Raw genomic sequence first — 14,092 nt, forward strand, 5'->3', positions numbered from 1 at the left:
AATTGACTCAACTTTAATCATAAATAAAATCTTATTATTTCATTATTTTGAAAAATTGAAAAATACATATTAAAGTATATTAAACATACTTTCTAATGATATAATTTTTATAATTTTTTTTGATAATCCACTATGTGAAAGTTTTAGTCAAAGTTGAGTCAATTTGACCGTAAAAAATCAAACTTGACAGATAAATTGGGACGGAAAGAGTAGTTTTTATTCATCATTCTGCTCCAAAATTCAAAGAATCGCCCAATTAAATGATTGTACTAGTACAATTATGAAAAGACTTAATCACACTGTCACTGCATTCAAGTCCCGGGCTGTTCTGGAAATTCCAAGGGAGAAGTTCATAGTGCAATATCAATACCCATAATAAAAATTTTAAGTTAAATAATTGGAAATAGGAGGATTTGAAACCGAGCTCATCCTTGAGCTTCCTAAACCGAAATCTTATACTACTTAAGTAAGCGTTTAACTCTAAAAATTTTAAGGTAGGAGGAGGAAGACCCCAGTTCTGGCTCTAAAATAGTGCAAGTGATTTGTCACCCGATTAGGACTTTATTAATTAATTTGTATGTTTCATTATCAACTATTGTGTTAATTAATAAATTTAAGGCGATTTTATGTGTGTTAAAAGTGATCATTTTAAGTGCTCTAAAGTAATCATCTTACAAAATTGATATATGGAGTTTTAGAGAAAGTAATCACTCACCCAAACAATCTTTGCATAAATGGGAAATAAGCAGTTTTACATAATTACAATGACAGTGATTCAGAAATTAATAAATCATAACGTAAAATTCTTTGCTGATTAGTTTCAAATAAAGGAGAAAATATGCAGACTTTTCAAAAAAAAGAATTAAAAGTTAATACGCACATCATTTAAGTTAAGTAGACGTACAAATCACTAATAAGAAAGTTTTATTATTAATAATTGTCCATATTTGTGTATGAATATACTCTACTTAAACCGATACTAAGTTTCAACCATTGTAATTACATGTAAATTGCTGGACTGATCAACAATGGCTAACTTTAGATGTGCTTTGTTTGTGTTGTGTATATATGGTCTATATACAAGTTGTGTTGCTGATAACCAAACCAGAAAGGTAACTAAGTAATAGATAATTACATGTAGCTTGTAAATTTTCATTTTCTGTACGTGTGGTTGTATTAATATGATAGTGTTCATGCATGCAGGTGCACATTGTGTATATGGGAGCGTTACCTACTGGAGATTATTCACCTGCAGAACACCATCTAAGTATTCTCAGTGAAGTTCTTGAGGCCGGGTATATTATCATACCGTTTTCTGTATTTTGACGATTCTTCCGCATTTGGTACTAAATCAGACCTTATTCGAGAATCGAAAAATGCGTTGTTGATTATTGTGTAATAGAGAGCTACTTTAATTAAGTTTGTATAATCAAATATTCTTCCTATGTTGTTTTCCTAGTTTTCTTGCACAGTCGTCCTTGGTTGTAAGCTATAAAAGAAGTTTTAATGGATTTGCGGCTTATCTGACGGATCAAGAGAGTCAAAAGATCGCTAGTAAGTACTCCGAATCTCTTGCACTTAAATAGCTTGCTGCTAGGATAGAGGCACTGCAGGCTGCTACTAAGCTTATAAATTATAAGCGAGTTGTATCATCTTTTGTAATGAGCTTTCACCCCATCATTGCGAAAATGTGCATGTTTATTTGGGTGTTTTAAGAAGTTGAGAAAATATATTGATCGATGCAGACTATGAAGGAGTGGTGTCAGTGTTTCCAAGCAGATATCTTCAACCTCGAACAACAAGATCTTGGGATTTCATGGGCTTTCCTGAAAATGTGCGCAGACATTCATCCAATGAATCTAATGTTATCATTGGCGTTATAGACACGGGAATTAGTCCTGAATCCGAGAGCTTTAGCGACAAAAACATTGGTCCTGTTCCCACCAAATGGAAGGGAGAGTGCAAGGGAGGCAAAAATTTCACTTGCAACAAGTAATTTTAATTATTTCTTCATATCATTTTTTGACCACTGTATCGTGTTGATTATCATATCGCATGCTCCCTCTGTGTTTAAAGTTACTGATCACATTTTATCTAGTTAAAGTAGACAACATCTGTGGCATATAAGCATAACATAAAGAAATTTGCTGACAAAATGTTGTGATTATGCACAGCAAGTTAATTGGAGCACGATATTATATTTTTTGTGACTCCACACGAGACCTGGAGGGTCATGGAACCCATACGACCTCTACTGCAGCTGGGAACCTTGTAAAAGGTGCCAGTTTTTATGGTTTGGCACAAGGAACTGCAAGAGGCGCCGTACCGTCTGCTAGAATTGCTGCATATAATGTCTGCATCAAGAACTTAGGATGCCCTGATCAATCAATATTGGCAGCTTTCGATGATGCTATAGCCGATGGCGTTGATTTCATTACAATATCACTAGGACCTTACAAACCAGAGCGTTTAGAAATGGACTCGCTTGCAATAGGAGCTTTTCACGCGATGGAAAAGAACATATTAACTGTTACTGCTGCAGGAAATGATGGTAATTCATCAGGGAAAGTGACTGCTGTTGCGCCTTGGATGCTTGTTGTTGCAGCAAGCAACATTGATCGAAATATCATTGATAAGGTTGTTCTTGGAAATGGAGAAACACTAACTGTACGTTTTGTCTATTTCAAGTAAACCTATTTTTATAATCACATCCAAGTATCATGCCAAATCTGCGGATCTTTGACTCTCTGTTGTTTAATCATACATGGAACAGGGTATTGGAATAAATTCATTCAATTTTAATGGCTCATATTTCCCTCTCATCACTGGAAGAGATGGCTCAAAGAAATGCCACGGAATAGCGGCTGCGTAAATTCCTTTTCCGAAACCAAAAAAACAATATATAAATTTGTAAATGAAGACGACAAAGTAACTTTAAGTTGTGCTGAATTTCAGACAATGCTACAGTGGATGCCTAGATAAGCAATTGGTGAAGGGGAAGATTGTTGTTTGTAATGGTACAGCTGAAGCTCTAGGTGAAGCTTTTTTTGCAGGTGCTCTTGGTTCAATAGTCCCAAATGATGCAGACCATAATTATACTGCTGTGCTTCCATTTCCTGCATCACTCTTGAGTCCTCAAGATGTTTCACTGGTGAAGGCCTATGTCCAGTCCACAAAGTACTGTTTTTCTCTACTACTTTGTTTCTTTCTTCTTCTTCTTCTTCTTGTTTTACAACACTCACCGAGTACCTTTGTTTTATCAGAATTCCTCTTACAAATATATTGAAGAGTGAAGAAGTACATGATTCTGAAGCTCCAGTTGTACACTATTTTTCTTCAAGAGGGCCAAATAGAATATTACCAGAAATCCTTAAGGTACCTTACCCCTTCTTCTCTATAAAATCTTAAGCTTCACAACGTTTCTTGTATTGAATGTAATGGACTTATTTAACATTTCAGCCTGATCTAAGCGCCCCAGGAATAGCTATTCTAGCTGCATTTCCGGAAGGTGTTTCACCTTCAGATGTTGATGAAATTCCCAAGAGATCAGTAAAATACAATATACTATCTGGAACCTCCATGTCCACCCCTCATGTTTCTGGTGCAGCAGCTTATGTGAAATCCTTAAATCCCTCTTGGTCTTCTTCAGCTATTCACTCTTCTCTCATTACCACTGGTAATAATTTATGTCTCGTATTAAAACTGCACAGAAAGTTTAAGATGCTAGCACATTTGTCATGCTGTTTTTGCTTTTGTAGCTAAGCAAATGGACGCTTCAAAGAATCCAGATGCAGAATTTGCTTATGGAGCAGGGCATCTGGATCCGGTGAATGCTGCAAGTCCTGGTCTAGTATATGAGACATCTAAAGATGAATATATCAAAATGCTCTGCACCATTGACTTTAATACTACCAAGCTTAGAATTATAGCTGGAGGTAATGTTACATGTCCTGCAGGGGAGAAATTGACCCCAAAGGACCTCAATTATCCGACAATGACCGCTTATGTTGCAGGAAACAGGCCTTTTACAGTTAGCTTTTCAAGAAGAGTCACCAATGTTGGGTTAGCAGACTCAATATATAAGGCAAATATTATCAACACTTCGCAGCTTAACATTACCGTGGAGCCACATATTTTGTCCTTCAGATCATTGAACGAGAAAAAAACATTTCGTATAATTGTCAAAGGAAAAGGATTAGAATTAGAAAGATACCGTATGAAATCGGCTTCACTTGTATGGTCAGATGGAGTCCACAAAGTTCGGAGTCCGATTGTTGTTTACACTAAATAATATCCCTCTCAAATCTGAGCACCGTCACTTGTGGTTATGTATTCCAGACACCTTCAAAATCCAACCAAGAATGTCAACTTGGAAACGTTCTTTTGTCACAAATACTATTATAAACAAATAAATTTTGGTTTTCTGTAATTTTTTGCATCGTTTTGTGCCCAACCTTCATTGTTTTCATCGTCTTCACATCCTATCGTATCAATAAGTTTAGTAAACAAAGCGTGTATAAAAGTTTCACACTCCCATGAATATCCAGCAATTGTTTGAATACAAAAGGTTCTGATTCAGACGTATGAGCTCTCTTCCGGTTACTGGTTTAGACTAGTTTAAAGTAATTCAAGAGAATAAGACCATGAATTCCATTGAAAATACCAGAAACCAAAAGACAGAGTAAAAAAGAAAACCTCAGTCAATTGTAGCCTTCAATAAAAATACAAGACTTACATTGTTTAATGCAGTTCTATAGTTCTTAATCGTAGGAACTGTCTCTCTCGGTTTACAGATCCTCTTAAACGTAAACTATACTCCTACAGCGTGTCACAAAAATACAAGTTGTGCAAAGATCTGCCTACATACATGCACACAATACAACAACTATGTTACATTTATATTCATCAACTCTCCATTATGGAACAAGTTGATTGACTCCTCAGTGGCTTATGTAATATGAGCACCAGTAGCCACAAAACTATCTCGAAATAAGTTGGACTAAACTTTTTAATTTCTCTTCTTGGTTATATATTCAGTATTGTTGATAACTTTTGCATCTCCAAACTGCAAATTTTCGTTCCATAAATTTATATGGTTTGGAGGATAATAATGCTGTTCATATTCTATGATGCTTCCCAGACCTTATAATCTCTTCCTTCCTTGGCTAAAGACCAGTTCTGGTTCCCATGTTGATGTTGGGGCTCATAATGACCTGGTCCAATCTTCACTGCAACTTTTTCATCAATTATTGCTGCATAAACATCCCTCTCCGCCTTGGTTATTTTAACCTGAACCATATACGATATGTGCCAGTGAGATTAACAGTTTAACAAAGATTTTATAGACCAGAAGAAGGTATTAGTCAAGACGTTATCTGCAGAATGATATCAGTCATCTAGGGAAGAAGGCAATAACTTTAGTGTAAACTGTAGAAACAGATAGATAGAAGCAGAAGAAATGCTTCATTTCTTATCAACAAAACGTTTCAAATGACAGATAAAATATGCCAGAGTACAATATATACAAGTAATTACATTCAGATATGGCAGTTTAATATCTTAGTAGTGCATGATCACAAGTAAAATGCAGCTATTGAGAAATGCAATTGTCAGCCAGTATGTTTAGCAAAACACTTGCTAGATAGATATATGATACAAGTCCACAATACACAATGCATTAAGAACATATATGTATGGATATACCACCAGTGGCGGATCCAGATTTCTTTTTACAAGGGGTGGATCCACCCACTACACACATGAATCTGCCCATGTATACCACAGAAAATAGCAAATATTTAGTCGATATTTGCTGTGAATAATCAAAGCACTATCTGATATCTTTTTTACACACAACATTCACCTAATTATTTATTTAGATATAATTTACTTATAATAAGAATTCCTTTGTCATCAACCATAGTAATTATCAGCACACTATAAATGCTACAAGTGCTTAAGACTTTTTCAAAGTATGACAGATAAATAATTTGCAACACTTACTGTACTTCGGCAGCTGATCTTATTTCGAGTTCTGACAGAAATGAGTGCTGATATTTCAGGGTGAAGGTGAGAGAAAATGTGATCATAGAAAACTGATGGCGTTCCGGGGTGAGTCAATATGTAAGCATACCCTTGCATCTCTTTTCCACCTGGAAATCTCCAATGACCCTTCATGGCATAAAAGAATTTAATTACTGCCAGATTATTGGGTAAGAAAGATGACTACTATGGTAGATGCAAGAAGAGGGAAAATAATGTTTAAGCAGCTATAGTTTCTTAATTGTTTAGATAGTATACATTACTAACAAATAAATCGGTTATTAAAAGCAAGCTATAAGTATAAGTAAACACTTCCCCGGTAAATAAACATAACCAAAACTTAAGAGGATATCTTAACTAAGTACAACAGAAATGAGGATGGTGACCTTCTATTAGCAGCATCTCAAGGTAAGAAAACTTAACATTCCGTATCAAATTCTGACTCGGTGCATATTTTTTACTTGAAATAAAGTTTATTAGAAAGAAGAACTCTTAGTTAAACTCCTTTCAATATGTTATGTCCAGTAACTGATTCGTATAGTATGTTGGAATTCGCAGCAGCTTGTGGGAAAAATAAATTTTGAAGATAAACATTTGACACACACATGCAGTAAATCCATCACAATGAGTGACTTGAGAAGAAAATAATAAATGACCAAGAAGTCAACAGGAAAAACAGTTTATCTAAAAGCTTAAGGTGTAAGAGGAAGGCCCCAATAGGATCATATATTTAACACTCCCCCTCACTCGAAAGCCCATTTATGGGTCGAAGAGTGGAACTAGTGTCCACAATAAATTGTGAGAATGTTGGGGGTGGCTGGGAATCGAACCCTAGTTCTCCCGCCAGCCTAAGCTCTGATACCATGTTGAGTAACCAGCTCATCTAAAACCTTAAGGTGTAAGAGAAAGGCCCCAATAGGATCTTATATAACCTTGGCCAGACCAAATTAGAGTTAATCCAATTTAGGCATGTATGCATCTACTTATGGACTTAACTAATTATAACTTGAAAAATATCGAAAGAAATACACATCGATTCACATTTAATAATATCATCTAAACACTACCTATCAAACCTTAGCACTCCATATCAAGTCTTTAAAACACAAAATAAACTGGTAGTAAAACTGCTTTGTTCAAAATTATACTACTGTAAACTGTTTCCTAGTTAATTTTACTGCAGCACATATGTCACTTTTCTCTTTTCCTTTCAATATTTTCTGTGCCACAGCAATTAGAAATAGAGAATTTTTCATTATTCAAGTGTAATATATATTACATATATAAAAAAATAAATCAAGTCAAAAATATAAGTACAGACCTGTGTGGAACCAGTATCATGATTCTCTATAAAAGTAACAGCACGAGAAGGCCACCAGCCAACAACCCCCGGAGGTTTTCCCTTCTCATCAGATAACCTCCAGTACTCACATCTTTCAAGTGCCTGGTTTGAAGGATTAAATGGATTATACGAGTATATTACAATTTTAACAGTTCTTTTAAACTTTCGAGTTTATGTATTGTCTGGTAGTCAGGTACAAAGAAGAATCAACCACAAACAAGGAAGTTCCACGACACAAGACAGCTACTGAAAAGAGCCTCAAGCATAGTGATTTAAATATATGTGAAATTTGCATAAAAACGGAGAGTATTGATTAATTGTTTAATAAGATTATATTGAGAATCATTGTTCTTATATAAAACAAAGAGAAAAATATATTAACACTGAAAAATTAAATGTACAGATCAAGTTTTTTGGATTTGAATGTGTGGTAGCTGAGAATCGAACTCCTAGTTGCTTAATGAAAAACTGGAGCCAATTTTTTATATTGAAACAAAATTAAATGCTCAACCAAATTTTGAAAACCTGGAGTGTTGGTCAATTTCAAAAGAGAACAAGCAATCAGAATAGGACATACTATTATATCATAGCTTAGTAAGATAGCCATGAACTAGCTTCAGAAAAAAGTAGTAAAACCATATGATAAGTAGTCAAGGATATTTTACATTACCCTTCACATGATTTGACAATGAAGCATATAGACCTAAAAGGGAAGAGTTCTAAAGTAAACTTACACCATGAAGAATTCCTTTTGTTGTAACATCAAATGCACCAGCAGTCCCACTTGTAGCATTAATCCAGTCAATAATTCTCTGCCGGTGTGCATCTTGGTTGTGATCCATTTCACCGTATGAGTAACTTAGTGAATCCCAATACTCACCTACAGCAAAGTAAGGCTCAGTTACATCCATGTAGTCTTTCACATATCCTCCCCAGAATCCCCGAACATAGTCAAGTCTCCATCCATCATAACCTATGTCTTTCCTGCAAGTAAATATAACCCACCAAAACAGTTACCGTTTATAGAATATATGAGATTCCAAAAATAAAGCATCTGCTAAAGATTGAGGTGAAATTGAACTCGTAATGCAGATTTCAAACTAATTTAGTCCCTCCCTTCGAAGAAACTTCTTTATGTTAACTTTTTAAAAGTCAGTTTCAAACTTCATAACTAAGTTATGTTTCACTACTATTACCTTATGCGAATTTGGCATTAAAATAAAAATTGAAACTGTAAAATATAGATTTTGATTATTTTTACAGAAATCAAATAAATTGCGTCAATATATCAACTTGAAATAAACAGAGTGATTAATGGAATCCCCAGAAAACAAAATGCATTTGACCTGATAATTTAACAAAATTTAACTATTATATAACCGTGATCCGGTGATATTGTAGTCTGGAAAAAGATTAACTGAGATGGTAAGAAAGGTGACAACTTCAAAATGCAGACAAGTTTTTGTTAGCCTATTCAAGCAAAAACAGCTCATGGTTTGTGTACAAGAAAGCGAAGAATTTGTATACAGCTATCTATGCAGATGAGAAGGGGCGATTGCTGAAGAAACATTTCCTTACAATTGCTTCAACTATCAGAAAATGATAAAATGTTTGTGAAAGGTTCAAGTATTTAACCTGAGCCAACACAACCACTCCTTGAGATCTTTTCTCACAAAATTTTGTGAGTGATCGATATTCGGAGCAGCGTGGAAGTTATCCCCGCTACTTTTGTTGCCCCTTCCCTGCATCACAAAAAGAAAGCATGTTGCTTTTTCGTTATCAGATGGTAGTTAATATATAGTGATATATGAAATTATGCAGTGTCCTTTTGGTAATGACAATACAATATGCTATAACGTTATAAAACAGTCCAAAATCATACAGCACATTTCTATTGCCTATGATGACAAAATATCCTTTACACCTTATACCTGGAAATGTGGATCATCAGCAACAACAGCCCGGTCATCCCAATTTAAACGTCCACCAAATATATTCCAAACTCCGTTCTGATTCTGATAATGTGCACAACGGTGATTTAAAACAGCGTCTCCAAGAACTTTGATGTCAACTTCATGAAATTTTTTAACAAGAGTCTTCAATTCATCAACACTACCATACCTGACATTAGACACACATGCCCCACGGTCAACCAAATCTATTAATACATTTAATACATTTGACAGTTCCTTTAGCATAAAAGAGGAAAATCTTATTATTGTAATAGGTGATATAGGCGAGTTATGATTAAGGAAATAGCCCATTAAAGCATGTCAGAAATTTCAGATCAGATATCTGAAATGTGAAAGTATAAGTGGAGAAAAGTAAGAATATCAAATCAGTCCAGAAATCTCAGCCAACAGACAGTAACAGAGAGAAGGAAATTCAGAGGCATAACTACCTTGTTAGAAAGAAAATACTTAAAGAGCATCAAAATATATATATATCTGCCACAAATAGTCGATGTTGAAATATAATGCATTATGATTAATATGTAAAGTAATAGCAGCCAGCAAACTTGTACCAAATGTAGGTTAAATGCTTATATATTAAAAAAAATTCACTTATGAATAACAAGGCTGGAAACGCTTAGCAAAAAAACAAGGCTGGAAACAGTATGACAGGTAAATGCTGAATGCTTAGCACAATAAGTGATGGCATAAAAAAAAATACGAGTCAGAAGACAATATCTCATTCTAATTTAATGCATGGTGAACCAAAGTCCAATATTTGCAATAAAATAATAAGGGTTGTGGATAACTAGATATAAAATTAGTATTTTTGATGTTTTACTGATTATAAATCTTAAACAACTATATATCTCTAGTTACCTGGAATTTAAGTTGTATAGATCTTTTGGCATGTAGCCTTCAGGTGAGATGGATTCTGTTGGTGGTGGTAACCAAACAACTGTAAATCCAAGGGATGCTAATTCTGCAGCTTTTTCTTGTAGTTCCTGATACCATCTTCCAGATTTGTGAGACTCCCAGTTAAATCCCTGACAGAGAATTTCAAAACCTGAACCAGTTCCTGAACATATTTTTACAGGTGATTTTGTTTCTATATCCTCAGAGACATCACTCTCTGTGAAAGTCGGAATAGGACTTCTAAATATACTGTAAGCTTCTGCAGCCAGCTTTTCAATTTCCTGAAGGATGGTTTCTTGAGTTTCTTTGCTTTTAGTTTTCCGTTTCTTTTCAGAGGAAATTCCAGTGACCAGACTTCTGATTTCATTTATGATTTCATCAGTGTATTCTGAGATTGTGGAGTCAGGCAATGCATCCCCTCTAGATATGGCCGAAGATTCTGATTTTTCAGTGTCAGATAAAACATTTTGGATAAAACCTTCGGATTGACTCTTTGTAGATAGTGTCTCCAGGGCACATGAACTTGAAAGGGGTACATAGAAGTCATTTCCCATACAGTTTAACCATGTGTTTTCATGTAGCTTTAGGACAAAAAGAAATCCTACGAATCCCTGATCCATAGTAAATAAGGAGCTAGCACCTTCCTCACCTTTTCGCTGAAATGCAGACAAAATTTAGAATAACTTCTAGGCGAGTCAATATGGACTCTGAGAAAGTACAGAAGGATACTTTACTACACCTGCAATACAGTCCGAAGGGCCTTGTTTTTGAAGTTCGTTGTTTTGATTGGAAGTGGCTCAGCTGGAATTTCCCAATTTTTACCATCATCTTTGCAAACTCCCCAGTGAACAACAACATCACCCGGGAGATCAGTTTCCATATAGAGAAGTTTCTTCTCTGTCTCTGGACATGTACTGACAGAGACTTTAACCGAATTATCAACAAATGCTTCTTTAACAATTGGATGCTCTTCACAGAAACTTTTTAGGGTACTCCTCTGGTTAGTTCCCATTAGATCATCCGTGCGCTCTATGCCATCAGAATCAACTACTTCAGATTTTAGGATCATGCTAGAAAGCTGGCCTAATGCCCCTAGAATTACATTGAATTCGTTATGCCTCTTTCTCAGATTTTTTACAACCTATTAAATCCGTAAATATTGAAACAATTTGATTAAGACTGCATAACTCAAATTATCTAAACATAAAATCACAATGAGAAAAAAAAATGCATAACATATACACAAAATAAAAGAGCTCTTCCTCACATAATATAAAACTGAAAGAAATAAGTTCAATTTAGCAACCAAAACAAAAGGAAAATTAAAATTCTTTCAACAATAACCAGAATAACCAGGCGCATCAATAACATTTATGCATGTTATCAACTTGTTGTCACACCAATCAATGGTAAAGTTAACTATCACCTACTAAACTTGTTAAAATATCATGCCTGCATCTGTCACATATTTGTGGCTGATAGGAAGAAGCAATTAAGATAAAACACAGGAGTACAAGATTCCGGATACCATGGCACTGTATAGGCCACAATACAAATATATATATACCTGGCCATTTTTTGGAACCCTTTTTAGATCCTATAGTTTCTCTGTTACCCGGAAGGCAATCAATTATAGAGAGTTTAAAGTCTCTTCCTTTGTGCTGATACCAAGCTCCAGTCTCCTCATCCTGCAGTAGAAATATCGACGAAATGAAAGGGAAATATGCTGAAGATTTCTTTACTAAGAATATGCCAGAAGAAAATTCAAATATTTGGGCAAACTAAGCAGTAAAACTCGTACCTTTAGCACAAAATTTATAGCTGCAACCGAACTGTTACTACTAAATTCAATCTTCACTCTTTGAAGATTTTCTACTTTCTGTTCCTTGGAGGATAGCTTCAAAGGTGTCTCAATGGCATAGTCCTGATAGCATATATGCTGTCATTTTTAATGATTTAAAGGGACTATCGAAACCTAATAATATCGTAAATGGTACCTTGACAGGAATGGAACCCGTGGGTCTCATTTCAATAGGAGGTTGATCCCACTCACTGCAAGAACAATGAATTGAATTTTTTTTGAAGGAAACTCAGATCCATCAGTCAACTATTGTCATGTCTTTAGTTGAGTAAAATAAAAATAACTAACGAACTCGAGCAATAAGGTGAGGAAGGCAAACCTGCCCATGTCATCGACATAATTAACTCCCCAATGAAGAATCCATTTTCCTGGAAGAGTACAGCCTACAGTAAGTTCCCAATTCCCTTCACTGTTGCCTTTATCTAATTTGATTATTAATTTTCCTTCTACCTGCCACTCCAATACTGTTTCATCAACAAAACACCACATTTTTCCCATGGCATCATAATCGCTCTATCACATTAACCACATAAGAAACTAATAATATCTGTAACTCCATCTTAACAGGTAATAACTAGCTAACTAATCAAATTTTTATAGAATTCACGAAATTTAACTTCCTATCTTCAGAACATTATGCTATATACCAAGCTAAGATCCTGCTCGTGAGCGTAATGGTATAAGACTGCCTGACTGTGAGACCGACTGGTCGAACAGAGACGAAAGTCGGCCATAGTGATCTGGGAGTCCCGTGTACAAACTAACTAACCCTCTTCCTAATTGATCTGATAAGAAACACACATATTAATATACACCAAAAAACCAAGAAAACTTTCAATTGAACAGTCGCTGCCTCTCTACCTCTACCACATCTATACATTTCATCCAAAAATGTTCTACACTAATTTTTATATATGCCTCTCAGTTCTTAAGAAATGCTCACAATCTTTGTATAAATCTGTTCCTTGTGTAAACATGTTTGCAAATGAACCCCTTTTTTACATTTTTTTTTACTAAAAAGTTATCATAATTTATGTAAACTACTTTATATAAACAGGTAAAAAAGGTTACCAGAGTAAAGTCTAGCTATTTGATCTATAACAAACACACATAAAATATATAGGAATCTGCAATGAGAACAACTTAAAAATACAAACAATATATATATATAGAGAGATGTCTACTCAAATTTAAAATACTACCTAAAATGATGATAATGAGAAGCCGTAGTTTGAACGGTGATTTGGATGCAAATTCACTTTTAAAAACTACAAAATATTTAAAGTTGCGGTTCTCGTTTTAAGATAATTCTCACCGGAACGCGACTCTGTACATACATGAAAAGGAGGTTACGAGGATATAACCTTTTCAGGTCGTCGAATAGGAAAAGTATGCGTAAAAACATCAGTAGTTTGATGAGTTTGAGTTAAGGTGGTTGTTGCATCGGTTTCCGTAGCTCGTACGGTTCTAACAGGCCGCCTGTAAGAAACAGAGAGTGGGGTCCTCCTGTGATGGTAATTTAGAGAGGATTTGAGGGGTGTTTTGGTAAATAATGGAGGGAGGCAGCAAGGGATTTGTCCGTAACGATGGTGGACGAGAGGTCCAACAGCAAACATGGTGGACATGTGTTTATTAGGACAGGAGAGAAGTGGTGATGAACAAGAACTAGAAGCTTTGATTTTTATTTATTTTTATTTTTTGATTGGAGGACAACAAATTAACAGGAAGGTGTCCCCCACATGTGGCCTCCCGCGTCCATCAAGCACTGCGTTGGAAACTAAAATGGATACTCCAAGTCGGTAATAAATTTAGGACACCCCTGGCTGGTACTAGCGCAGAAATGCCTATTGTATCCAGTTTTATTTGAGCCCGACTTTTCAAAAATCTGCCGGGTTGGCTTTGGCTAAAATATAAGACCCGTTTTAGGTTTTAGGTCCGCAGGTTAGACCGGATCGGGTTGAGTCGGGATTTTATTTTTAT

The 14,092-nt window shown here is 35.3% G+C and overlaps 2 protein-coding genes across 7 annotated transcripts; one reads left to right on the forward strand and one right to left on the reverse strand.

Moving 5' to 3' along the window:
- Positions 1-955: 955 nt before the first annotated feature.
- On the forward strand, positions 956-4,429 carry LOC141677406 (subtilisin-like protease SBT4.3). Of its 2 annotated transcripts, none has more exons than XM_074483331.1 (10): positions 956-1,112; positions 1,204-1,295; positions 1,460-1,554; positions 1,746-1,992; positions 2,175-2,667; positions 2,774-2,868; positions 2,956-3,177; positions 3,264-3,375; positions 3,460-3,676; positions 3,759-4,429. In XM_074483331.1, exons 1-10 carry the CDS (start codon positions 1,029-1,031, stop codon positions 4,289-4,291), a joined length of 2,190 nt encoding a protein of 729 aa, XP_074339432.1. In that variant the 5' UTR covers positions 956-1,028; the 3' UTR covers positions 4,292-4,429. The 2 variants fall into 2 exon arrangements, with proteins under 2 accessions (XP_074339432.1, XP_074339433.1); XM_074483332.1 differs by having other exon boundaries at positions 2,175-2,637.
- A 253-nt stretch (positions 4,430-4,682) lies between these two features.
- LOC141677405 (alpha-amylase 3, chloroplastic) lies at positions 4,683-13,880 on the reverse strand. 5 transcript variants are annotated; one of them, XM_074483327.1, is made up of 13 exons: positions 13,477-13,880; positions 12,432-12,562; positions 12,249-12,303; positions 12,053-12,175; positions 11,819-11,939; positions 10,991-11,280; positions 10,216-10,907; positions 9,316-9,505; positions 9,020-9,126; positions 8,119-8,368; positions 7,364-7,486; positions 6,004-6,171; positions 4,683-5,289 (listed from the first exon to the last, which is right to left on the reverse strand). In XM_074483327.1, the coding sequence occupies exons 1-13, from the start codon at positions 13,735-13,737 to the stop codon at positions 5,125-5,127; spliced, it is 2,676 nt and encodes an 891-aa protein (XP_074339428.1). In that variant the 5' UTR covers positions 13,738-13,880; the 3' UTR covers positions 4,683-5,124. The 5 variants fall into 5 exon arrangements, with proteins under 5 accessions (XP_074339428.1, XP_074339427.1, XP_074339431.1 ...); XM_074483326.1 differs by having other exon boundaries at positions 10,991-11,343; XM_074483330.1 differs by having other exon boundaries at positions 10,991-11,343; positions 12,432-12,480; positions 13,477-13,601.
- Between the last annotated feature and the right edge of the window lie 212 nt (positions 13,881-14,092).

This window comes from Apium graveolens, chromosome 8 (assembly GCF_009905375.1).
Source record: "Apium graveolens cultivar Ventura chromosome 8, ASM990537v1, whole genome shotgun sequence".
In the NCBI taxonomy this organism is placed as follows: domain Eukaryota; kingdom Viridiplantae; phylum Streptophyta; class Magnoliopsida; order Apiales; family Apiaceae; genus Apium; species Apium graveolens.

What these genes read in the sequence shown, in the direction of transcription:
- LOC141677406 (XM_074483331.1), top strand. Translation starts at nt 1,029, where the DNA reads ATGGCTAACTTTAGATGTGCTTTGTTTGTGTTGTGTATATATGGTCTA. An exon ending in GCCTATGTCCAGTCCACAAA is followed by an intron (nt 3,178 to 3,263) that starts GTACTGTTTTTC and finishes TTGTTTTATCAG; the next exon opens with AATTCCTCTTACAAATATAT. An exon ending in CTCTTCTCTCATTACCACTG is followed by an intron (nt 3,677 to 3,758) that starts GTAATAATTTAT and finishes TTGCTTTTGTAG; the next exon opens with CTAAGCAAATGGACGCTTCA.
- LOC141677405 (XM_074483326.1), bottom strand. Translation starts at nt 13,737, where the DNA reads ATGTCCACCATGTTTGCTGTTGGACCTCTCGTCCACCATCGTTACGGA. An exon ending in CTATACAACTTAAATTCCAG is followed by an intron (nt 9,506 to 10,215) that starts GTAACTAGAGAT and finishes GTCTAATGTCAG; the next exon opens with GTATGGTAGTGTTGATGAAT. An exon ending in AGATCAGCTGCCGAAGTACA is followed by an intron (nt 5,290 to 6,003) that starts GTAAGTGTTGCA and finishes TATATGGTTCAG; the next exon opens with GTTAAAATAACCAAGGCGGA.